At 43.1% G+C, this 26,209-nt stretch overlaps 1 protein-coding gene across 3 annotated transcripts in view; it reads right to left on the bottom strand.

The window, feature by feature from the left end:
* The window catches only part of DOCK5 (dedicator of cytokinesis 5), a 212,028-nt gene that overhangs the window by 21,841 nt on the left and 163,978 nt on the right, over positions 1 to 26,209 (bottom strand). For all 3 annotated transcript variants that reach the window (XM_067745180.1, XM_067745179.1, XM_067745181.1), the window contains 12 exons: positions 25,467 to 25,545; positions 24,160 to 24,260; positions 21,743 to 21,801; positions 21,282 to 21,436; positions 20,432 to 20,517; positions 18,017 to 18,176; positions 17,197 to 17,237; positions 16,484 to 16,574; positions 12,158 to 12,277; positions 8,619 to 8,708; positions 6,549 to 6,653; positions 970 to 1,111 (listed from right to left, as the gene is read on the bottom strand). In XM_067745180.1, the coding sequence (XP_067601281.1) occupies positions 970 to 1,111; positions 6,549 to 6,653; positions 8,619 to 8,708; positions 12,158 to 12,277; positions 16,484 to 16,574; positions 17,197 to 17,237; positions 18,017 to 18,176; positions 20,432 to 20,517; positions 21,282 to 21,436; positions 21,743 to 21,801; positions 24,160 to 24,260; positions 25,467 to 25,545 (1,229 nt within the window). The remainder of the gene's footprint in view (positions 1 to 969; positions 1,112 to 6,548; positions 6,654 to 8,618; positions 8,709 to 12,157; positions 12,278 to 16,483; positions 16,575 to 17,196; positions 17,238 to 18,016; positions 18,177 to 20,431; positions 20,518 to 21,281; positions 21,437 to 21,742; positions 21,802 to 24,159; positions 24,261 to 25,466; positions 25,546 to 26,209) is intronic.

Raw genomic sequence — 26,209 nt, 5'->3', positions numbered from 1 at the left:
GCCCCGCAAGCATTTACTGAATCCCTACAACTGAAACAATTTTTCCCAGAAAACCTTTCTTTTCCAAGCATCCACTGTGTTAAGAGGCCACTCCACTCTCCTCTGAAAGGCAGGTCTGCCTACTGATCTATCATTGCTGTGTATCTTTCTATAGCTACTGACCAATAATAATTAATTAATTATTATAATAATATTTATAATTATATAATATATATTATATAATTAATTATAATTATTATATTATAATTAATACATATTAATTACAATAATTAATACATATAATTAATAATTAATACATATTGAACTTTTATTATGTATTTACCAGGCACTGTTCCTAGTATTTTACAGATACTCAATCTTTGCAAGAACTCCAAGGGGAAGAATGATCATCATCCCCACTTTACAGGTGAGAAAACTGAGGTACAGAGAAATTAAGTAAGTTGCCCAAAGTGACACAGTAAGTGACAGCACTGGGACTCGAACCCAGGCAATACGCTCCAGAGCCCTTTTTCTTATTTATCTACCATGCCACACCAGCTCTGTCTTAGCAACCTCTTTTAGAATACTGTTTACTTTTATAACATCTTCATTTTTTAAAAAGCATGCAATTGGTTTTTTGATGACATTATATGTTACCCAAAAAGAGCTACACCTCTTTATCCAGGATCCAGAATTCAGAACAGGAAGTCTATTCGCCTCAGGCTCCGCTTGTGGCTATAACACACATCCCTTCATATTCAACATTTGCTTCTCATCTCTCTCCTTTAGTTACGTCATAGCCCTGAGCTAAGGACATTAGGTTCCCAAAGCTTTTACACAGAATGGGACACTGAGTCAGGATGGTTAAATGAGTCTGAGGCCAGGACCTATCGGCATGCAGGGATGGGATGGAACCCTCGGCTTCTCTGGCTGGGCTGGGGCTGCTGTAGGTTCAAGAGCCCCTGAGCCGTGACCCCAGGATGAGGATACGCTGCTTGGGGGAGGACTTGATGTCCTCTCCTGGGGGCGTGGTGCTGGCCATCTTCTCGGCGTTGGGAAACTGGGTCAGCAGCCGCAGGCTGAAGTCTTCTCGCCTCTCGTACTCCTTCCCCCGGTAGATGAAGATCTTGTTCTGCAGGTCAGGAGAGCAAGGGAAAGAATTAAATACGAAGAGTGAAGGGGCAACTGGGGAGCCTGGTCCCGAGGAAGCCACTGTCCTCCCCAGACCAAGTGCAACACCCCCACCACGTCCTCATGGAGCACCTGCTATGTGCCCCACAGTAACCATCATATCCCAAAGAGCTCACAGTTTATCTGTGGAGTTAAGTCACAGGCATGAAAATGCTTCATGCAGTGTTTCTCAGAGTACGGCCCAAGGACGACAATTGGTGTGCAAACAGCCTACACTGATCCACAAGGAGATAAGGAGTTTGCACCCTAATGGAAATCCAGGATGTTACCGGGCATGCTGTTTTAGTTTAGCTGATACTTTTCATGGCAAGAAATTCTCAATGAAGGAAGGAAGTACATTCATTTACTTTTAAGGTGCAAGCTCCTTTCTCATCATGATCCAGTAACAGGTAGGGAACCAGCGCTTTGAGTGGCACTGCCTAGAGAACTCGAAAGTACGAAGCGAATCAACACAACAGGTGAGACAGGAACAGAGAACAGGATTAACCTACAGCCGTCCCAAGCCAATCCTGGAGATCACCATGGATGGCCACATTGAAGCCTCATAGAAAATAACTTCCCTCAATACTATTCTCTCCATTCCAAACTGCAGCTTTTTCTCTTTAATAAAATTAATAAAATTGGATGTTTTGAAAAGAAATTTTCTAGGCCCCAGGCATGGAAGAAATTCACCTCGCAGCTGTTGCAAGTTCAAATGTCGCCATGTTTTGAAGGTTCCTGCTCCTCCAATGGTCACTCAGATGAGTACTTAGTATTTAAAGCCCACACGTGATCCTTTTTTAACTAAAATCTGGGCCCATATTGTCCTGTCAAATGTTTTTAAAAACCACTTGTCCATTCACACAACCAGTATGTATCGAGCAAATGAGATACGCCAGGTGCTAGGGACAGAACAGTAACTCTGCTCTGGTGGAGAGAAATAGAAAACAAGTAAACAAATAAGTAAGTAAGATAATTTAGATAATTTAAGTCCCCTGAAGGCAATATACCTTCTACGCTCAACACGGAGGGCAGTGAAAATGGCCAGATCTTTTGGAATTGATGATAAAATGTTTCCAAGCCGGGAAAGATTTATGTGGATGACGCATGCATTATGCAATTTCATCATTCAGGCAAAACTGTGGCGGGTTAAGGGGTCGGAGTGTAAGAAAACGCTAAGTGTATGATGTGGACCATAACTGTGGAAGGAACCAGACAAGCAGAAGGTCAGTACAAAGCAGCTCAACCTGAAGGAAAAGGTTTCCAGGAGGACATGAGACTTGATTGGATGCAGATGGATGGACAGGGTCAGGAGAGGAGAGGAGAGGAGAGGAGAGGAGAGGACAGGGGAGGGGAGGGGAGGACAGCCAGGCATGGAAGTGAAAAGAAGAATAATAAGGCCTAAGGCAGAAAGTACAGAGTGCAGGTAGAAGAAACATCCTTGGACAAGCCGGAATCTGAAAGGCCTGGAAAGGCGGGTCAATGGTCCAAAGGCCTGGAAATTCACTGGAGGTTCTAGAAGGAGGGAGCAATGTGATGAAGGAGGAAGTGTAGTCAACCTAATCTATCCAACTGTAGGGATCCTTGGCAAAATCCTTGGGGGAAGGAGGAGCTACAGGGACTGCTGTTTGAGTCTTTGGTGTTTGGTAAAGAGCAAAGGGATGGGAGAGTCAATGAGGATTCTGAGGTAACGGCCTTGGACCAGGAAGAACAGTGATGCCGCTGACAAAAACAGAAGAGACGGAGGCCTGCTTGGGGTCAGGGGAGAGGATATAATCTTATGCTGAGTTTGGGGAAACAGTCCGTAACATGCAAGGGCATTTAGGTTACATAATTCATGTGGATTCTCTACTTTTCAGAACACGCTGACAACACGTAACACCTACAAACGCCTGTACAGTTTATAAAGCACTCCCATCTGCTATTCATTTCATTCTCAAACCAGCCCTGCAACGTGGGCCTTATTTCCCTAACTTCAAGGTCAGAAAACCAAGACTTGGTGGTCATGTGATTGGGCCAAAATCACAGTCACTCAGCAGATGATTTAGACCCCAATTTTTCAACTTGAAAGTCTGGACTTCTTTGCGGTACGCGGGCCTCTCACTGTTGTGGCCTCTCCCGTTGCGGAGCACAGGCTCAGGATGCGCAGGCTCAGCGGCCGTGGCTCACGGGCCCAGCCACTCCGCGGCATGTGGGATCTTCCCCGACCGGGCCAAGAACCCGTGTCCCCTGCATCGGCAGGCGGACTCTCAACCACTGCGCCACCAGGGAAACCCTGAAAGTCTAGACTTCTTGTTCTCACGGAACCACTGCTGTCCTCCAGTTCATAACCATTATTCCATGTGACACAATAATCATATGTAACAAGTGTGGTAGCTGTCAATATCTTATCATGAACGATAGCAAATTTAAGACCAGAACCTACTGCAGACCCTCTACTCTTATTACTCCAGTCTCCCTTGGCCACCTTATCTACAACCAGTGTTAACGACACGTAAATAACCCAACTTTTATCTCCGGCCTAGAACTTTCCTTTGCGTTCCAGACCCATAGAGCAAATGTTTGACTCACATTTTTTGGATGTTCCAAATCTACCTCACATTGAGTATGTCTAAAACCAAACAACCTATAAAGACCCCAAAGGGGGCTTCCCTGGTGGTGCAGTGGTTGAGAGTCCGCCTGCCGATGCAGGGGACGCGGGATCGTGCCCGGGTCCGGGAAGATCCCACATGCCGTGGAGCGGCTGGGCCCATGAGCCATGGCCGCTGAGCCTGCGCTCAGCAACGGGAGAGGCCACAGCAGTGAGAGGCCCGCGTACCGCAAAAAAAAAAAAAATCCCAAAGGCCCTCTGCAATCTGGTACCCATAGCTCTCTGAGCCCGTTCTCTACCTGCCCTTTTGTTCATGCATCTCCAGCCTCATGTCTTTTGAACCTGCTGTTCTCACTGTCTGGCCCCCTCTTGAGAGCTGCCTGGCTTACTCCCTCACGTCTTTCAGGGTTTTGCTCAGGTGTCATTTTCTTACCGAAGTCTTTCCTATTCACTCTGTTTAAAATTGCAACTCCATCCCCACCATCTGCCTCTCCATTCACCTTCCCCTGATGCATTTTTCTCTACGATACTTGCTCAGTGTCTACCCTGTATGAGGCGCTGTTCTAGGCCATCTGACACACTCAGATATTTATCTTAGTATTTATTTATTTGTCTCTCCAAGCCAGAACAGAAGCTCTACAATTTCAGGGATTTGGGTTTAAGACTCTGCCCCCTGGCCTATATTACAGCAAGGTCCATAAATATGGGTCTGCAGTAGGTTCTGGTCTTAAATTTGCTATCGTTCATGATAAGATATGGATAAGAGCTCAATAAATATTTATTCAGTGAGTGGATTCATCCTCTCCTCCATGATTCTGCCCTTTCCCAGGGTTGCCATCTTAGTGGATGGATCCACTGCCCCGCCAATTATGCAGACCAGAGAGCCAGGAATCATTCTTACCACCTCCCACTTGCTCATTGCCATATCCCATCAATCATCAAATACTGTTACTGCGTCTCCATCACACTAATCTTTCCCTTCCTCTCTAAAGCCACCTCCCTAGGCCAACCTGTCATCTCTTCCCAGAACATCTGCCATGGTCTCTAGGGGCTTATCTACATACACGTCCCATCCATTCTCCATGCCGAAGCCAGACGACCTTGCCAACACTGAAACATCTACAATGGCTCCCTCTGCTCTCTGGATGCCAACAAAACACGCTATGTGGCCCCAAAGCCCCGCACGCCCCTCCCTCACTTCCTGCCTCATCTTCCCTGCTCACCCCAGCTCCCTCTCTTCCCACAGCACTCGTCTTCCACTCCCAGCCCCTGCCATGCCCTTGCCTGCTGTTTCCTCTGCCTGGAGTGCCTTTTCCTATCCCCTTAACCTTCCTGACTCCCAGTTCACCTTTCAAATCTCAGCTGAAGCAGAAGTTCCCTGGGAAGTCTTTCCCGATTCTTAAAAACTTCAGGTATAATTGACACATAGTAAAAATCTACCCCTTTTAGTGTAAAATTCTGCAAGTTTTGACAAACATAACCATGACCACAATTAAGAGATAGCACAGTTTCATCACCACTTAAAATCTCCCCATGTCTCTTTGTAGCCCAACCTTCGCCCCACCGGCTCCACTGACCAGACCCAATAACCACTGACCTGCTCTCCATCCCTATGGTAAGTGTTGGCTTGGCCAGAATGTCATATCAATAAAATCAGAGTATGTAGCCTTTAGGGTCTAACTGCTTTCTTTTACTCAGCACAATACATCTGAGATTCATCCCTGTGGTTACGTGTATCAGGAGTTTATTCCTTTTTTTCCTGAGCAGTTTTCCACTGCATGGCTTTCCCACACTATGCTGATCCCTTCACCAGCGGAGGGAGATGTGCGCTGTATCCAGTCTTTAGTGATTATAAGTAACAGCGCTATAAACAATCACGTACAATTTTTACACGAACACAGGTTTTAATTTTACTTGGGTAAATACTCCTTGCTTAACCAACTCATCTAGCACAGAATTCCTGTCTTGGTCAGTTTCGATTTCATATTTGTTTGTGCGATTATTTAATTAACATCTCACCCATCAGGTTGTCAAATCCATGAGAGCAAGGACCGCATCTGATTATAATCAGCACTGTATCTCTAATGCCTGGCACACAGTAGGCCCTAAGCAAACAGTTACTGAATGAATGAATAAACGACTTCCTTACTAGGCGCTATAAGGAATGTATTTTCCTTTCCACTTTTTTCTTTCTTTCTTTTTTAATTAGGGGAAGGAAGATGGATAATATATATTTAAACATAGCTCAGCAGTAATAGAGGCTTCTTTTCTGTGGGAGAAAATAAGAGGGCTTTTTGGGGGGGGGGTTTGCTTTTTCGATTGTAAAATCAGTATTACATTCTAAAAAAATTTGAGAAACAAGATAAACATGGTCCTTCTCATTCTTCCAACAAAACTGTTTTTATTTTTGTGAACCTTCTGCAGTCTTGTCCTGGGGATATGTGTTTTCAAACTAGCTCTAGCTGGAAATAAAATAAACAATTAGATACATCAATCCACACTCTTCTCCCCCACCCCCACCCCCACCGGCTGACCCTCAGCAGACCAGCGGAGGGAATGGTTTTGTTTTTCCCTTTTTCATTCCACCTGGGAGAAGTCATTTTACAAAAGAACTGCCAGAATACCAGAGGTGGCCGGAGGGTGAAGAGACCAGCGGCTCAGGAAGTGGTTTCCCTCCCTAACCTCCCACCGTGAGAACAGAGGTCTCCAGCTGCTAACACGCTAGACCCATCTGGAAAAGAAATGAAGACCTTCCCTCCTGCAGACTGCAGGGTTTAATGGCTGGAGAGACCACCCTCAGGCTTCTTACCCGTAGGAAAGAAGGAAAGCCCTGTCCGTAGTAGCCAACAGCAAAGTATTCAGGCTGAGGCCTCATTGCCTTAATGATGTTCTCATAAAATGAGGCTCTTTTTTTCTGGAAAACAAAACAAGACATTCCATAGGGAGGTTACAAGGGCACCGCTGGAAAAAAAAAAAAAAAAAAGCTCAGACTATTTGCTTTGTTGTTTCCCACGTAACAGAGAGAAATGAAAGGTCTTTGTAAAATATCTTTTGGGCCAAAGAATTATCCTTTCCCTGGATTGGTGGTTTTGGACCTGCATCTACGAATGGGCCCGGGAGGGTCTGGGAATCCTTGCAGTTATGTGTAGAAGGACAGATGTGTGTGCATTCACCTCTGGAGGGAGGGACGGTTTAGCTCTCACCAGTTTCTTGAAGTACATGCAGGACCCCTAAAAGGTTAAGAAGCACTTTCTGAGATTCAGGTGGGTGGCTGCACTGGAACAGAGACATATGAGGAAAGAGAGAACTTTCCAGTTCATGCAGGTGGTTTCGATTCAAGGCCTCGGTTCAGCTACAGGTGCCCAGAAGGTGGTGGTGGTGTTCTATTTTTCAAATCTGGTACCACCCTTATTATTGTTTTTTTTTGTAATTGAATTTTTATTTTATTTATTTATTTTTATACAGCAGGTTCTTATTAGTCATCCATTTTATACATATTAGTGTATCTATGTCAATCCCAATCTCCCAATTCATCCCACCACCCCCCCCACCCCCGCCACTTTCCCCCCTTAGTGTCCATATGTTTGTTCTCTACATCTGTCTCTATTTCTGCCTTGCAAACGGGTTCATCTGTACCATGTATGCGTTAATATATGATATCTGTTTTCCTCTTTCTGACTTACTTCACTCTGTATGACAGTCTCTAGATCCATCCACGTCTCTACAAATGACCCAATTTCATTCCTTTTTATGGCTAATATTCCATTGTATATACTGGTACCACCCCTATCTTTAATGCTTCCTGTGGGGAGCGGTTTCCCAACCAGGGCATAGAGCGTCAGCCTTAAAGGAAGCAAAATAGGTAGCCAGACCTGGGGGGGTTTGACAGCTGTCCCTCCCACAATGGTTAGCGCCAAGGTGATCACTACACTACCTCAGTGAAGGATTCTATCACAATGTTTTCTTAGAGAGGTAACTTGTTACGTTGCTCATGCCTCAGCTCAATTTAGTTTGTGAAATTCATCTGTGACTCTTTGCATGATGGCAGGAGCTGGTACCATACAGGGGCAAATTCTTTTCAAAGTGATCTTGACAACTATCTCCTCCAATTATTACATGACAATGGGTGACCTGACCTTTTGTGACTCCTCCACTGAAAATCATCCAATGTAATATTGTGTTGGCCCCCCCACTGGGCATGGAAAAGGTTATTTTTGTTTCGTTTTACTGTTTTGAAATAGGTGACCTGTGCCAACAGCCAGGTGTAATACACAAGGACGGGATGACTGTAAGAGCAGAGATGTCCGGGGACATTCGGAGCAGGAGGAAGGCAAAACTGGAGAATCAAGATAAAAAACAATAAGAAACAATAGAAAACAAACAAAAAAACAAACTAAAAACAAAAATTGTTTAAACAAACAAAAAAAAGATTTAAAATTGGAAAATAAACATAAAAAACAGAGCTCAAAGATGAGCAGTTCATTCATTCAGCAGAGCCCTGAGGATGTGGACCACAGGACAAGTAATTCTGATGAACAGATGTCAGAAAACATCTGAAACGTGGAAAGGCTTCCTGCAAGGCAGAGTGAGTGAGAGGGGAAAGGGGTGCCGGGCCTGGGATATGGAGGGTCCACAGAGGAGCAAAAGGCACAGAGGAGAGGGCTGTAGACAGGGATCCTGAGCCCCCTGTCAAAGATAATCTGGACAAATAGCGGTAACAGCTTTTAGACCTCATTTCTCTTCATTTTTATTCTAAGCAAGGTGTACTTTTCCATTGTAAAGAACATCAATTATCTTTTTTAAACTTACAAAACCATTTTCACAAACACTACGAATAGCACCCCTGCCAGAGGCTCGACGACTTCTGACCCAGACTCACCAGGAGATCACCCAGGCCCTCGTAGTCGAATACTTTGCTCTCATAATTCTCAGCCAACTCTTTGCTCAGCTTGATTGCCTTCTCCCACATCTTCAGAAAAAGAAAAGGAGGGTTACCCGTGGAGAACAAAGCAGTCATTGATCCAGTTGAAAAAGCCACTGGAGAGTCACTGGGCAATGACTAGGGAGTCAGGTGGGTTGAGTTTCTGCGGACACTCCCGACGTTCCTCACGGCTTGGATCAACTAACCCTGTTTTCTGACATCAAAAATCTACTGTACCTTAGCCGCTTCGCCAGGGGGCATTTTCTGTTAATTCTGTTTGTAAGAACATGAAGAACACCATGTGTCCTCAAACAAAGCAATGCTGAGTTTAAAGAGCAATGACCATTGAAAGTGGAGTGGAACCAGTTCCAAAGACCTAGTCTTTGAGAGCATGAAAGTCTTGCTGGAGGGGAAAGGAAGTTGGTGTGGGCTCTTGTTCTGGTTTTGAGATGTGTGTGTGTGTTCCTTCTGAGTCAGGTTGTTTGGGAGGAGTGGAGGTATGAAAGAAAGTCTGATCATACTGTTGTGTGGAATTTGGGAAACTATTTCTCCAAGTTAGGGCCCTGATTTCCTATTTCTAACTAAACTATCTACATAGTCAGAGAGAGCTTCAGGAAATGCCTCACATGTAAATTACAGCCGAAGGCACATATCTGGCATCTGAGGCTAGCATCCCAGACCGATGAAACTCTGATCATTTTGGTATTTCATAAAATGTCTCTTAGCTGGATACTGCTAATAACGCAATATCTGGAAATTTCCTACGTCAGTCTTGTTAACCACATGCTAAGTTCCACTGTTTCTGGCTGCCGAAGGAACGTGTGTACAGTTCCCATACAGTTGTAAAAACATTTTAAAATTAAATCTTCTAGGGGCTTCCCTGGTGGCGCAGTGGTTGAGAGTCCGCCTGCCGATGCAGGGGACACGGGTTCGTGCCCCGGTCCAGGAAGATCCCACATGCCGTGGAGCGGCTGGGCCCGTGAGCCACGGCCGCTGAGCCTGCACGTCCAGAGCCTGTGCTCCGCCACGGGAGAGGACACAACAGTGAGAGGCCCGCGTACCGCAAAAAAAAAATAAATAAATAAATAAATAATTAAATCTTCTAATATCGTTTGCCAAATTTGTCCCTTCTGAAATTTCTGGGCCTGGATCATGGAAACTCTTTGAAATGTGCCACACGGGCCTCAGCCGGGCCTGGTGCAGGAGGCCAGTCAACAGCACCATGGGGCCCGGTTCACTCCTCATTCACCAAATGGTAACTCAATGGAAGAGACGGGAAGACAGCCTAGCACAGAGGTTCTCAAAGTGTGGTCCCTGGTCTCTGGGAGTCCCCAGGACCCTTTCGAGGGGTCCATGAGGTCAAAACCATCTTCTTAACAATACTAATCTTACTTGCCTTTTTGCAATGCTCATTCTCTCATGAGTCTACAGTGGAGTTTCCCAGGGGCTATAGGATGTGTAATGTCACAACACATTGGACGTAGGAGTGGATATTCGAATCCTGCTGTTTCTATGAAGCCAGATGATACAGAGATTTGCAAAAATGTCCAACAATGCCACTCACATCGCTCACTTCTTGGAAAATATGGTCATTGTTCATAAATAGATATGATTTATATTAACAGGCAATAAGTTTGTTATTGTTAAAAGAACAAGCAAGTAAATATTTAAAAATTTTGTTTTAATTTCAAAGACTAGAAATTAATAGGCATCAATAGACATAATCCATGTGAACAAAAGCTCTTGGGGGTCCTCAGTGATTTTTAAGAGGGTAAAGGGATGCAGAGGCTAAAGTCTCAGCAAATATATTTGCTCTCTGGGCCTCAAATTCTTCCTCAGTAAAATAGAGATAATAGCTACCTTACAGGGTTATAGGGAGAATTAAATTAGAAAAGCAGCTTGAAAATCACCCAAAACAGTAACTTGCACTAAATCGAGGGTAGCTATTTTATCATGATGATTATTTAATCAACAGGTTCCACTGGTAAAACAGGAGTGGTGGCTGGAAGTGGCAGCGCCTTGAAAAAAGTCAAATCTGGAATCGGTTTTGTTTCAATAGCACACACTTTTTTTCTCCCCCTACCCTTTCTATGCTTCTTTTCAATTTTCAATTTAAAAGTCTTCCAGCTGGACATGCTTTCTGCAGCTAATCACAGATTCCAGGACTCGGTGGCCCAGTTTATATGTTTATTTTACTTTCTCTTCCTCATAGGCATTTAAGTTGCTTGTTACGTACAGCCTAAGGTGTCAGGCAGGCAGTGACCTGGGGATGGGATGTGCCCCAGGTGTTAGCTAACAACCTCTAAAGAATGCACTGAAAAGGATTATACTAGCTCCCGGCCCTTAGCAAAATGTAAAAGGTACAATTAAGGTTACAGAGAGGGAGGCCCTCTCGGCTGCCCACTGTATTCTCCCTTGGGTTATGTGTCCTCAAGATAACTGATCTCTGTTTATTGTTTTTCTTACCTTAATTAATCTATTCATTTTCTCTCCCATTAAAAATATTAGAATTCAAAGATACACATGGGAATAGTAAAGCGTAAGTTATGAGTCACTGTTGCATAATAAAGAACTTGGCTGGTCTTTGTTCTGAGCTCCTGGGAGGCAGCTTCTGAACTCTTGGAATTTCCCCAGTGACAGGAGTGTCGCTGTTATTCATGGTGGACCTCTCAGACCACACGGGAGTTGATACGAACAAGGTGACTCATGGTGGGCAGGGGGGGCTCGCCTCTGCCAGAACCACCAGCCATTTGATTAGAGGGTTGGAGCCTTGAGCTAGACAGCATCAGCCAGACCTCCAGGGAGGAGATGGGGCTGGAGATGGAGTTTATTCATGGGGTTTATGATTCAATCAGTCCAGCCAATACAACGACACCCCAATAAAAACCCTGCACACAGGACTTCCCTGGCGGTCCACTGGTTAAGACTCCACGCTTCCACTGCAAGGGGCGTGGGTTCGATCCCTGGTAGGGGAACTAAGATCCCGCATGCCGTGGGGTGCGGCGAAAAAAACCCCAAAAAATTAAAAACCCTGCACACAGAGCTCAAATGAGCTTCCTCGTTGGCGAACACATCAGTTCGCCAGGAGTGTGACGTGTCTGAATCCACAGGGAGAGGACAGAGAAGCCATGCACCTGGGACCCTCCTAGACCTTGCCCTGTGTATTTCTTCATCTGGCTGGTTCTGATTTGTATCCTTTATGATAAAACTGTAATCATTAAGAACAGCATTTTACCAAGTTTTGTTGGTTGTTCTAGTATAGTATCAAACCCGAGGGGGGGAACCATAGGCACTCCCTCCCCAAATTTATAGTCAATTGGTCAGAAATGTGGGTGGCCTGGGGACCCCTGAACTTGCAGCTGGTGTCTGAAGTTTGGGCTGTCTTGTAGGGGTCTCTGCGCTAACTCTGGCTGGTGAAGATCAGAACTGCAGTGTGTAAGTATTGCGGGTCATTTCCTCCTTTGCCTTCACACAAAAACAAACCACCCAACACTCACCTTGCCTTTGTCAAAATACGATATGATTTCTTGATACAGCTTCTCTTTAAGCTCTTGCTGGGTATACACATAGTAAGTGTCCCTCTGAAGCAAATGGGGTACACAGGGCTTGTCAGACCACTGAAAAACACACACACGCAACACAAGAGATTGATGCAACACATCAATTCATTGAAAGGAGATGAATGTAACAAATATTCAGCTGCAAAAATTCACAGAAATATTTGTATATACCTTTGACTCAATCATATACTTTTGATGATTTATCAAACACAAAAATTGCACACGCATATACATACACATGCCAGGTTCAAAACAAGTGCATACCAAATGGACACTCAAGGCATTCCCATGAAGGTCAGGAATGAGGTGAGGCTGCCAATCATCATAACTGTGGTTGTAGTGGTTACCACTCAGTACAGATAAAAGAGAGGAAGCGGAAGTATAAAAATGCAAAACAGGGTAAAACTATCATGTGAAAGTAATGATTGTATTCTTCATAATCAATCCATTCACAAAGGGTGCCAACTGAAAACCTACCACAAATAAGGAGAGCATTAAGTAGTGGGGTCAAAATTAACATATTTGGAAATAAATTAGAGATGGATTTCATATAAATAATAACCGTGCCGAAGATAACAGAAGAAATGACCCCTACAAGAAAAAACCCAAAATGATCAGATACCAAGGCACAGCAATGTGAATATACTTAAGACCACTAAATTATACACTTACAAATGCCTAGGATGGTAAGTTTAATTTTATATGTATTTCACCATAATTAAACTAAAAAGCAAAGGTATCTAGGGATCAACATAACAAGGAATATTCAAGACTTCTACACAGAAAATGTTAATACACCACAGGAGGGCACAAAAGCAGACTTGAACAAAGGGCAAGTCATACCATGCTTTTGGATGAGAACATGCTATTTTATAAACATGGAAATTCTCCCCTAAATTAATTTTTAAATTTCATGATTCCAAAGTCATGAAAAAATAAACAAAAAGGAAGAAGGTGGAAAACTCTGAAAAAGAAGAGGAATGAAGAGAAACTACTAGGTCATAAAACATACTGATAACGGAAACAGTGAGGTCCTGGTGCATGAACTGACAGAGACCCATGCAGAATATGTAACATCTAGAAAGAGGTTCCCCCCGACCCTCCATACAGTGATTTAGTACGTGATCAAGATGGGATCTCATACCAATGATGAAAATGCGGAAATGATGAAAATGTGGACTCTGCTTAATAAGCAGCATTCCCTACTGAGTAGCTCTATGGGGAAAACGTGGCAACCACACCTCATACCTTATGCCAGGATAGGAGAGCTGAATTTTCTGAGCAGCACAAACGAAAAGACCTACAGTCACTGACACTGTGGTTTCTTTCGGATCATCCCACAGTCAACAAGCCTTCCCCCCTAACCCACATACAATAAGCTTTCTGGTGCCCCAATCTTGAGTATGAACTGTGAATGGCTGCCTTAGGGGAGGTGGTGAAGCAGAGGACTCCAGTTCTTAATTCCAAAGCTTAGAACAATATACATGGATTCTTTAGGTATAAAATAAAATTTAAACTACACAAGAAAATGAATTGCTACGGACAAGAATGGAGGCAGGGAGATGTAGCAGGAGGCTAAAAATGATAACTTGGACCAAGATGGTAGCAATGGAGATAAAGAAAAGTGGATAGGGTGAGGCTATCAAAGAGACATCTGAACCCCCGTGTTCACTGCAGTATCATTCACACTAGCCAAGATACAACCTAAGTGTCCATCAATGGATGAATGAATAAAAATGTGGTATAGGGCTTCCCTGGTCGTGCAGTGGTTGAGAGTCCGCCTGCCGATGCAGGGGACACGGGTTTGTGCCCCGGTCCGGGAAGATCCCACATGCTGCAGAGCGGCTGGGCCCGTGAGCCATGGCCGCTGAGCCTGTGCTCCGCAACGGGAGAGGCCACAACAGTGAGAGGTCCGCATACCACAAAAAAAAAAAAAAAAAAAATGTGGCATATACATACAATGAAATATTATTCAGCCATGAGAAAGAAAGAAATCCTGCCATCTGCAACACCACGGATGGACCTTAAGGGCATTATTCAAAGTGAAGTAAGTTAGAAAAGAAAGACAAACACTGTACGATCTCACTTATATGTGGCATCTGAAAAATAAGGGCTTGTAAAAACAGAGGGTAGAAGGGTGGTTACCAGGGGCTGCAGGGTGGGGGAATAGGAGGAAGATTGTTTAAGGGTATAAACTTGAAACTAGTAGATAAATAAGCCCTGGAGGACTTCCCTGGTGGTGCAGTGGTTAAGAATCTGCCTGCCAATTCAGGGCATACGGGTTCGAGCCCTGGTCCGGGAAGATCCCACATGCCGCGGAGCAACTAAGCCTGTGAGCCACAACTACCGAGCCTGCGCTCTAGAGACTGCGAGCCACAACTACTGAGCTTGCGTGTCAAGCAACTGAAGCCCGCGCACCTAGAGCCTGTGCTCCGCAACAGGAGAAGCCCCCACTCACCACAACTAGAGAAAGCCCGCGCATAGCAACGAAGACCCAATAAATAAATAAATAAATAAACAAACAAACAAATTCATTTTAAAAATAAATAAATAAATAGGCCCTGGAGATCTAATGTTATAGCACAAACTTTCTCAATTAAAAAAAAGAAAGAAAAGTGGATGGGGTGAGGGAGGGTTTTGGACAGAGGGTCCACGATTCTTGTTTGTGCAGAATGTGGGAGGGGTGAGTAAAAGATGATGACGAACAGTATCTTTTATCAGATGTCAGTGCCCTTCAGTGAAATGGGGAGAAAGGAGAGGAAGGGACGGACCCAGGAGGACAGTGGAGGGAACAGCTCCTGTTACTGTCACGCCAAGTTTGAGTTGTCTGTTAGTCATTCAGAGATTGACGTTGACAGAACAGTAAGCTGGAGGAGTCGTCAGAGCTGGAAATAATTATTTGGGATTGATGATGCAGAGCTGTATTTATATCCATGGCACAATATAATTTCCTCAGTGAGACAGTATAAATAGGATAGTACTTCTACAGTTCCATATTTACTTACAGCTCACTTCTCTACAGTTTTACACATATTGCTTGACGTGTGTTTTGTTTTTTCTTTTTTTAAATAAATTTATTTATTTTTAATTAATATTTAATTATTTAACTTAATTAATAATGGCTGCATTTGGTCTTCATTTCTGCACGGGCTTTCTCTAGTTGTGGCGAGCGGGTGCTACTCTTCGTTGAGGTACGCAGGCTTCTCAGTGCGGTGGCTTCTCTTGTTGCAGAGTACGTGCTCTAGGCTCACTCGTGGGCTTCAGTAGTTGCAGCATGCAAGTTCAGTAGTTGTGGCTCACGGGCTCTAGAGCACAGGCTCAGTACTTGTGGCACACAGGCTTAGTTTTTCCGCGGCATGTGGGATCTTCCTTGACCAGGGCTCAAACCCGTGTCCCCTGCACTGGTGCATTTTTAACCACTGCACCACCAGGGAAGTCCCTGTTTTTTCAATTACAGTGTCAGTATTAGCAACCTGTAAGTTGTGCTCTGCTTCCTCACGATTTTTAAATAAATGATATGCACCCATATGTTCAAAGCAGCACTATTTACAATAGCCAAGACATGGAAACAACCTAAATGTCCATTGACAGATGAGTGAATAAAGAAGATGTGGTACATATATAGTGGAATATTACTCAGCCATAAAAAAGAATGAAATAATGCCATTTGCAGCAACATGGATGGACCTAGAGGTGATCATACTAAGTGAAGTAAGTCAGGAAGAGAAAGACAAATACCATATGACATCACTTACATGTAGAATCTAAAATACGACACAAATGAACATATCTACAAAACAGAAACAGACTCACACAGAGAGAACAGACTTGTGGTTGCCAATGGGAAGAGGGAGTGGGGGATGGATGGATTGGGACTTTGGGATTAGAATGGATAAACAACAAGGTCCTACTGTAGAGTGCAGGGAGCTATATTTAATATCCTGTGGCAAATCATAATGGAAAATATGAAAAAGAATGTATATATATGTACAACTGAATCACTTTGCTGTACAGCAGAAATTAACACAACACTATCAGTCAACTATACTTCAATAAAATAAATTTAAAAGTAAGTAAATAAATAAATAATAATGGAAAATTTCCCAACCTTGGTCTAAAAACTAGCTGTGCCTATTTAGAAGGTATAAAAACATTCTTGGATAAAAGGGTCCTCCTTGAGTAGGGAACTTTCCCATCAAAATCGTACAGGATGCGGTCCCAAAGGGCTGGATGGCTGACATACCGCATACCTGATCCACTTACCTGCAGGAGCTCCGCATGTAGGAGGAGTGTGTAGGCAGCTTCGGTGTAGTTCTCACAGTCCCGGTGCAAATCCCGCAGCTTGTACAAGTATCTGGTCAGAATGGGAGAAAGGAGGCATTCTGCTGCCAGGGAGTAGATGGGACATTTGGCTCATGCCACAGCCAGGCGGCAGGAATAGTTACTTCCTGTTCCTTAAGTCTTTGTGCTGCTTCCTGCCTGTGTGTCTTTCCTACTCTACCTGTGCTACTCTGTACTCTTCGTTTAAGGCAGTGATGTTTAAAAAAATTTTTTAACGTCACAGACCCCTTTGGGAAGCTCAAGAGAGCTAAGGAATGTCTCCCCAGAAAAATGCACATCGCTTACATCCAAGTTGGTTTCACGTTCAGGGCTTCCTGCACGTCGGGCTAACAGTCCTTGACAGAGGGTGAATTTCACGTCTTTCCTGTGCTGTTTTCCCTGGTCACCTGGCCACAGCCCTCTATCCTTTCCTGGAATCCCGACACGATCCTCCCTCTACACTTCCTCGTATTGTACTTACTTGTGTATCTGTCTAAAGCGTCTACCCTTTTAGGAAGAAGGGAGCATATCACATACTTTCTGGTGTCTCTCGAAGCCGCAAGCATGGTGTTGGGGCTTATTGTTTTCAGTTATTGGAGAAATAAATCATAAAGCCCTGACATAAACAGCAAAAGCAGAAACTTCTTTCAGCTTACCTTATGTAGATGTCCTCTCTCTTCTTTTCTTTGTAAAAATTCTACAAAAAAAGTCACAAAATACCAACACAAAGCCATTATCGATGAGCTTGCCACAACAATGGACAAACCACTACTTGCACTTTTCAAGTGTCACTTTTCCAAAGACTTTCTTCTTTCCCTTTAACGAATACCCCCAACAAAATAAGGAAGTGACAATTTATAAAGCAGAAAAGTTGAATTCTTTTAGGACCCTGCTTCTGGGACATGTGAGGGAACCTTCTAGGTGAATAGACAGGTGGGTCATACCCAAGTCACCTGATATTCTGTTTTCTCAGGGAATCAGAGGTGGTAGGTTCTTGATTTATATGAAGAGGAGTGTACGGCGGCCTAAACCTCTGAAGTCTGTGTTGCCAGTTACAACTGTCTAAGGAAAGGCAAGACCACAGGGTTCCACCACCTAGAGGATTTCATGGACTAATTCTCTACTCATGGTAGATTGTTTTTAACGCATTTTCGTCTGTGTCGAATAATCCCAACAGTAAAGCAACCACATAAAAGCAAGACAGAGAAACAGGCTGAGGATGGCCTTCGGTAAGAGAATTGAGTCAAGAGCTTATGTTGCATTTTCTATCCCTGTTTCCACATTTACCCCTGAGGCAGCTGGCATCTGTGAGTTCAAAGTTGAGTTGGCCATTCCAATTGGACTTAGCAGGACACAGACTCTGGAAAGGTGGTCCCAGGGGACCTTTGTCTCTGCCGGATCTACTTAGAGCTGCGCTATGGGGTGCAGGGGCGGCCGGGCACTGCCCTCTCGCCATCCGAGGGGCGTGGCACGTACCAGCACGTTAACGGTACAGCTCATGCGGTTTTCCTTGCTCTCGTCATGCATGATAATGGTTCTGTAGTCCAAGAGATTCTCTAAGAGGCTGCTGACCAGGAGCGCGAATACTTCTCCGGAGCTGGAGAGGTATTTATGTTTCCGGCAATGTTCTAGAAGCCTGTGGGGCAGAGATAGAGACAAATGACCATGTCCCACACGGCGACTCCAGCACCGCCTACGAGCGCTGTCCATGGTCCTGGCAGCAGGTGGCGGCAGACTAGGACACATACACCTTCCTTGTAACTCCAGTCTATGCTAGCCTGGCTCCTGCACTTACAAGGCTCCTCGCTGTTACTCAAGTTCTACGTTTTCTTTAGGTCTGTAGCTCAAGCCCTATCATCACTGAGGATCCCAGCCCACTATGCCTTTCTTTGAATTTCTATTTGTATTTGTCTTCTGTCAATACCACAGAAATGAGAACCTTTGCCCAAAAGGTTTGTGTGTGCTATCTGATCTCTCTACTTATTTGAAAGGACCATCTTTTCTCTGTCTTTATTCTCCCTAAGGCCTAGCACTTCAGGGCATCCTGAGGGAACTCTGGAGAATCTTGGACTGATGCCCAGCCTAGAGGAACCTAGGAACCTACTACACTGCTAGACATGTGGCTCTTTGGATAAAAGTGGGAGACGCAAGAGAGAGGAGATATGGGGATATATGTATATGTATAGCTGATTCACTTTGTTATAAAGCAGAAACTAACACACCATTGTAAAGCAGTTATAGTCCAATAAAGATGTTTAAAAAAATGTTATTTTCAGGAAAAAATGCACAGTTGTAGATAGGTAGATGGAGGTTAAACTTTTGGTCTAAATCCTCTCCCTCTGGACCGAAATAGAGCAAAGCTTCTATAGGAGCTTCTCAGATTAGAAAATTAGAAGAAAGCTTTGGGAACAGGAGAAAAAATGGGTTCAAAGCATTAGTCCAGACTCTAGAATTATTCTTGAGCACTAGAAACTTGCACAGTCATATTTTTCTGCATTCGTGATCCAAGAAGAATGAAGGAAAAATTAGATCTGTATGTGAAAAGTCAACTGTAGGCTTTTTTTTAAAGTGTAGTTTTATTATCACTTGTAAATGTGTGTGTTTGTATGTGTGTGTAACACCTGCACTTAATTCCCATATGAGATCAGAATTGCAAAAGTGATAAATTGAAAGGTCTGAATCTCAAACAGGGAGACCAAATGGATATAGGATGAAAAGATCAACAAACGATCTTATCATCCATTACAAACAAAATAAGACGGATTTCTAGTTCCTTAAAATATAGACGAGTCATCAGTTCCATTTCTGAGTACCCCGTGTGCTGGTTCCTTAAAAAAATCTTTGAAAAATGAAAAACAGAGTTGGGAGTGTCCCCGTCCTCAGCTCAGTCTAGTGCTCACCACGTCCATAAAGCAGGTAAATCCCAGAAAGACTCAGGCATGTACCCAATCAACAGGTGACAGAGGTGGCCAATATCATAAAAGTTCAGAGAACATAAGAAATGAACAGTCTAGGGTAGTTACAACCCAGGATGCTGGGAAGATCTGCAGATAATAACAGTAATGAACACCAGAGCAGCCAACATTTGTCCAGCATGAGCTCTGTGACAGACACTGTGTTAACGCATCATCTCATTTAATCCTCACTAAAATACAGATCTTATCATTATAGATGACCAGAAAAAAAAAAGAGGCGTGGTATAGGTTAGAGCATCTGTCCAAAGTCAAAATCCTAGTATGTGGAGAAAGCGGGATTTGAAGCACAATCTCTCTCTCCAACATCTAAGTGTTTTCAACCACTCTTGTTACACTGTCATTCCATACATGCAAAGGAGAGTAAGAGGGACAGAGGGTGACAGGCAAAGGGAAGAGTGGGATAATGTGAGCACAGGGAGGGAATGAATGTGTTGGCTTGGGGTGTGCGGAGGGCAGTGAAAAGGGCTGGAGCTGTACCTGGTGTTCTCAGACATCCTTCACAGGGCATAAGGTATTCTTAAATGTAAAGTGGACCTTGAAATGTTTTTCCCTTCTCCTTTAAATTATTGCTTCGAAGCCATACTTAGAGGTGCTAGCACTTTTGTTAAAATTCAGCATTTCAAACACTGGGCAAAATGCCACTACTCTGTCCATCTCCCTCTCTCCTCAATCTGCTCTGTTCTCGAGGGCCGGGCTGGCCAGAAAGACATGAACATTTGACTCACAGCAGACAAACAAATGTCAGCAGTGGATCGTGTAAACTCCATGAACCCCCCCCACCCCCCGAGAACCATTCATGGTGGTGACCCCAGGGATGCTGAGACTACTCAACTGGTCTGTAAGGGCAGCAGAAGCCTGTTTTTCTCCATCACTAAATGATGCCATCAACGTGAGATTTTGTTTCTGAAATACTCACAGTTTTTCCAGAAGGACCTTGTATTGTTCATCTCCTCTTCCCCCTTCCACCTCTTGGTCCAGCTTTGTGATCAACTCATTCTCAAACTGAAAGCAGAGGCAGAATTTCCAGGAGAATGCCACATTCTCAGAAGAGGACACGAAAGACATCCAGCCAACTTTTCTAGATTTGACCCAACCCCTTTACTGAATTGTAAACTAATTCCAACGTACATAGAGGAAGACCCCACTTCACATCATCCATTAATATCGAAACTTTCTAAAGCAGCCTTGTGCTACTCTGTCCTTTGCTTTATATTTACGGGAAAAAATTACCCCAAACATTATCATCTAATCCAACTATGCATACAAAAATAGCTGAATGATTCTAATTTTCCATTTTATTTTTGGTTCCTGTCGAAGTCTTGACAGTGGGATTGCTTTTGCAGAGCTTCATAGCTGCAAAATCTTCCATTCGATACTAATATACTGTATAGATAAGGAAATTGAAGCATAGGAAAAATATATCAGGCAGACTAAGGTCTCAAAGCTAAAGACCCCTGCACCATTCCCTCAATCCACTGCAATATTTTCAAGAGATAGGACTAAACTGCATGAAGTCAAATTTTAATTATCCAGAGATAAGAGTGCTTCTTTAGGAAACACACGCAGCAGAAAAGGCTGCTCCTAGAGCCTTGGTTGGAATATCTGATCCTATGACTAACTGCTTTACAAAATAAAATGCACAAGAAGAAGTTTTTAGATCACCTTTGATTTGTTTTATTCAGGCTACCGCTTCTCTATATAGAAAGAAAATCAATGAGAGTTGACTCTACGTGCATTAGTAAGATGACAGGTCCACCACTCCTTACCATATGGAAATTGCCATTTCCACTGAAATTGAACTCACACTGCATCATATCAAAGAAAATGGGGATGGTGGCTTTCCGGAGCTCTACTTCGGGGGTCAGTGTGACCTCCAGAATTGGACCCACCATGGATGGGATGAATTTGATTTTGTGGGGACCTGAAATGAAAGTAAGTGAGGACATGAAAAAAAATAATTTCACTGGAAGTAAAGTGCTACAATCTTCCTCCACAGGGCCCATAAGAAAAGAAAAAGTTTATGTGGGTAAATCAATTCAGAAGTGAGTGACTAAATATTGTTTTCTGATAACATGTGATGTCGTAAGAGACCGACAAGTCAACTTGCACTTCCAGACACACAGAGAAATCAATCTCAGGATTCTTGGAATTAAAATGGAAAAGAATTCATCGTGGGATGCGTGTCGCCCAGGAGTGGTGTGTGGGCCTGTTTGGGTTATACACTCACCCAGGTTATACCACATGTCCCGGATCCTAAAGCCGATTTCCTTTCTCATGTCCCCGTATCTAGGAAGGAGATCATAAACCAGGAGAAAGATGTGCAGTGGAAACGAGAACACATAATACAATGATGAGGGAGTAAAAGAGCCTGTGCTCCTCTAGGTCACAATTAAGCTACGTCTCGAGGCAAAATCACATTAAGAGATGTGGTCGAGGGACTGCCCTGGTGGTCCAGGGGTTAAGGCTTGTGCTTCCACTGCAGGGGGTGAGGGTTCGATCCTTGGTCAGGGAACTAAGATCCCACAAGGAGATGTGGTCGATACCTAAAAAAGCCCCCAAGAACTGAGCCACATAGAGGTGGGGGGACTTTCACAGCAGGAGGAAGACCAAAGTAAGTGTCAAAAACTCACTGACAAAATGAGATTAACAAACTTTATTGAAGAGGGAAGAGTGAGAAACACTCTGGTTGCTCTTAAGCAAAACAATAAAATAAAACACAACAAACACTAAAGAAAAGGAAGATGAATGAGGGATGACTTACACAGTAATGTGGCTGGTCTCTATATACTTATATTTGAGTAACCCTTATCCACACCAGGACGCTCTTCAAAGCACTCACATTGGGAATCTCTAGACATACATTCTCAGTGGGGGTGACAGTATCCCTGAAGGGGTGAAAATTGGTCCATGGGGGCAAAAAAAAAGCTTCCTGTTTTTATGTATAAAGTACAGATATACATTTAGTACATAAACTGATATATGGTGTATCTGTGGTATTAATATTTCATGGGGGGTGTGATTAGAAAAACATTTTCTAAAAAGGTTCCTTACAGGAGTTGACAATGGAGGCAAAAAGAGTAGAGAAGCATTGATCTAGACAGTGGTTCTTGGGCGGAGGTGAATCAAAGTCACCTGAAAATCTCTTAAAGAATACATATGCCTAGGGCTGCCCCACACCATACACCATATCAGAGGCTGGAGGCTTAGAAAATAGAAATAGGGTGGGTCAAAAGTAGATGCTGTAAATGTTCCCAAGGAGTTAGAATATGGACTTAGGACCTACCCTGCCAGCACGGTTCTATGTTTTCTACTTACGATACTATTGCACCAAACATCCTTTTTTCAAATTCTTGCTTTGGAAGTGTCTTCAGAAGCCAGTATAAAAATCATATTGAAAAATTTTTCTTACTATTCCTATTTAACAAAGGTACCTAAGCTCATTTTATTATTATTATATAAGCATATGTGGTCCATGTCCAGCACATAATAGATAATAAATGATAACTATTCTTATTGCTTATTAATATTACTGTTGATGCTTTTACTAAAAATCAGAGAAGTCTTGAAAAGAAATTCATTCACATTCCTATAGGCTTAATATCAATGTTTTTATTTCCTAAGGTTTATCTTTGCCCATAGGCATATATATTTTTACATGGATTGTACTTACAGTCATACTTTCCTTTGACCAAAACCAGAGTCATTAATCCTAACTAGCCACTTTATTTATCAGACTTGCGTGTCAACTCATTTCACTTATGGTCATTTAACCAAAATCAAATACATCCTTGAATGAAGTTATGTCATCTACAGTATTCTAAAGAATAAGATTAAGGTGTCCATCTTAAAAATCAAATATCTCTTGATACCCACCCCACAAGGAAACCTACAAAACAGGTTTTACTTTTATCTTTGAAAGTGCAATCACTAAATCTCTATCACTTAGCCATCAATCTTAGTATTTTAGGGAGGAGCTAGAGGGATGCTAAATAATTTGCCTAGAGTCCCAGACATGCCAGCAGGGGAACAGAACTAAAATTCACAGCTTTTAAATGATAAATTTCTCAAGTTCTATTTAATTACACAGCCTTTGAGTTCCCAGGCTCTCAATGAACTTCGAAACAGACTTGAGCTGAAAGCAATGAAAGTCTTCCCTAAATCTCTCATCACTCTTGCACAAAGGTCCATTTTGAATTCTGAGCCAGGAATCTGGAGGGTGTTTTTAGGTGATGTGTTACTCTTGGCTCCTCTGCTGAAGTGACTGAAACTGGGAGGTAGACCAATGGTGCCAAAGGAGTCTGCTCTGTGAAGCATGAGACAGAGAGGCACTATGCCTGCCATTTGGACAAGCTGCCAGCAGATGGCAGCTGTTCCTGGTGATGGGAGGACTGGCTGGCTTCAGTGTCTCTTTATGTAGAGATTCTATCATAGAATGTGATGGTTGATTTGAAAATGAATGGGCCCCTGAGAAGAGATGTGAATCTGGGGAAATCTGAGGTCTATTAAATGATTATTTTAAGACCTATCTCATTAACAACACAGGTAGCCACTGAACAGTAATTTCTGGGATACCAAAACTCCTGCTCCAAATAGAAATGGAAGAATCACCTTCCCAATCATAAGCAAGTTTAAGAGGACACTTACTTTTTTACAATTTTGTTGCGCTTGGCTTGTGAGAAGGTTTCAAGCTGAAGGGACTCATGGGTGAGAAAAGCGACTGCCAAATGGAAGTAATTGTTCCAGAGCTGTTCAAAATTAATGATGTGGGTGAAAAGAAACAGAAAATAACATTAATATGGGTCATAATGAGACAGTGCCACATGGTACAAATGCACTCGCCAGCAATTAACGGGGAAAAAATCCAAAATAAAATCCACAGGACTTCCTTTTCTCTCCTGTGTTTCAATTATTTAATGCTTTATTAATATCAAGCTTTTAAAAATAACCCAAACTATTATATTTGTCTTTACTCCTGGGATAAAGGAAAATTGTTGCCAAGAAGTGTACCTATTTATAGTAAGTAGTTGGGCAATACTTATCAAAAGCCCTGACAATGTGCCAAATTCCTGACTAGTAAATACTTTCGGACTTTATCCTGGTAACATATTTATGGGTATTTAAAAAAATATTTAAAACAAGGAAGGCCCTCACACTGCTACTGAACATAATAACAGAAAATGGAAACAATCTAGATGCTCATAAGAAGAATTCGGTTAAGTAAACCATGGTCCAGCCATACAATGCACTGTATTTCAGCCATTAAAAATACTGTGAAAATATTTATTATCATCGAAAAGATCACAGAAAAAGTAAATAAAGTAGATTAACAGGTTACCAAAGAACTGTACAGCTTGATTCCATTTTGGCATAGGTACTTATGTGTGTGTGTGTGTGTGTGTGTATGTATAAATACACACATGTATATAACCATTTTGATATATATACACACACACATAAAAAAACATATGTATATACACACATAAACATGTATATGTGTATGCAATATGTATATATAATCTCCTCTGCTTATGACTCTCTACTTCCAAAGTTCCATAGATTCAAACGCAGGCCATATCACAGCAAAAGCACATCACCAACAAAATGTACCCTGTAACGGAAGCAGGACCTTGTCTGCCTTCACCAGGGCCTAGAATAGTGCCCTGTACATATAACTCTCTAATATTTGTTGGATGAATGCATGAATAAAGATGGAGCAAGTGATCACCAGTTTTGCTATCACTTTGGACTTTCAAACAGGTGCTTATACAAACTGCTCTTTGGACACTAAACCGTTTGTAGGTAGAGGAATACCTGCGTGCCTACCTGCAAGCAGGTGTGTTTGTGTGTATTTGTGTTATGATAAAAAATCTGAGGCGATGTTTTCCAAAAGGAAACGGTTCTCTTGCTTTGGCTGAGAATTCAAGGAACTCCTAGGTGAGTCGCATGCTTACCTGAAGTTCAAAGCTTGCCTGATCCATGAAGAACCTTGTGAGAACCTCAGCAAACTGATTTATGGCACGGAGGAAAACCCTAGGGGAGGAAAAACACACTGGATAAAGAAGGCAACTTCATGCTCTTTGAAACATTTTCCATCTATGTTAAAAGCCAAAGCAAATCAAACCTGGACTTGGCAATCTAAGACCTTTAGATCTATTAAGGTCCTTAGAGACCAACTACAGCACATTCTACAGAGAAGGTCACTGAAGATCAGTTTCTTGAACTGACTACTAGCACAGTTCACGGCTGCATCACAATTTAGCCAGTTCAGAGTGCAGCTCAGAGGACAAGCCAGGGCTCCTGAGCCTCAGACCAAGGCTCCTTTTGCTCCATCGTGATGCTTACGTTTTAAAGTCTAGGACTTCGGATGCAATTGTTTCTCTAATCTGTACATAGTTGGGAAGGGTTTTTCTAATCAGGTATCCTGATTAGATATCAGGTATCCACCAAGAGTTAACAAAAATGCTTATCATAATGATTTACTTTATTTAGCTCTTTAAAAATCCTGAATCTCGGGGCTTCCCTGGTGGCACAGCGGTTGAGAGTCCGCCTGCCGATGCAGGGGACACGGGTTCGTGCCCTGGTCCGGGAAGATCCCACATGCCGCGGAGCGGCTGGGACCGTGAGCCATGGCCGCTGAGCCTGCGCGTCCGGAGCCTGTGCTCCGCAACGGGAGAGGCCACAAGAGTGAGAGGCC

This window comes from Pseudorca crassidens, chromosome 7, assembly GCF_039906515.1.
Source record: "Pseudorca crassidens isolate mPseCra1 chromosome 7, mPseCra1.hap1, whole genome shotgun sequence".
In the NCBI taxonomy this organism is placed as follows: domain Eukaryota; kingdom Metazoa; phylum Chordata; class Mammalia; order Artiodactyla; family Delphinidae; genus Pseudorca; species Pseudorca crassidens.
This window is presented reverse-complemented; position numbering and strand designations above follow the sequence as displayed.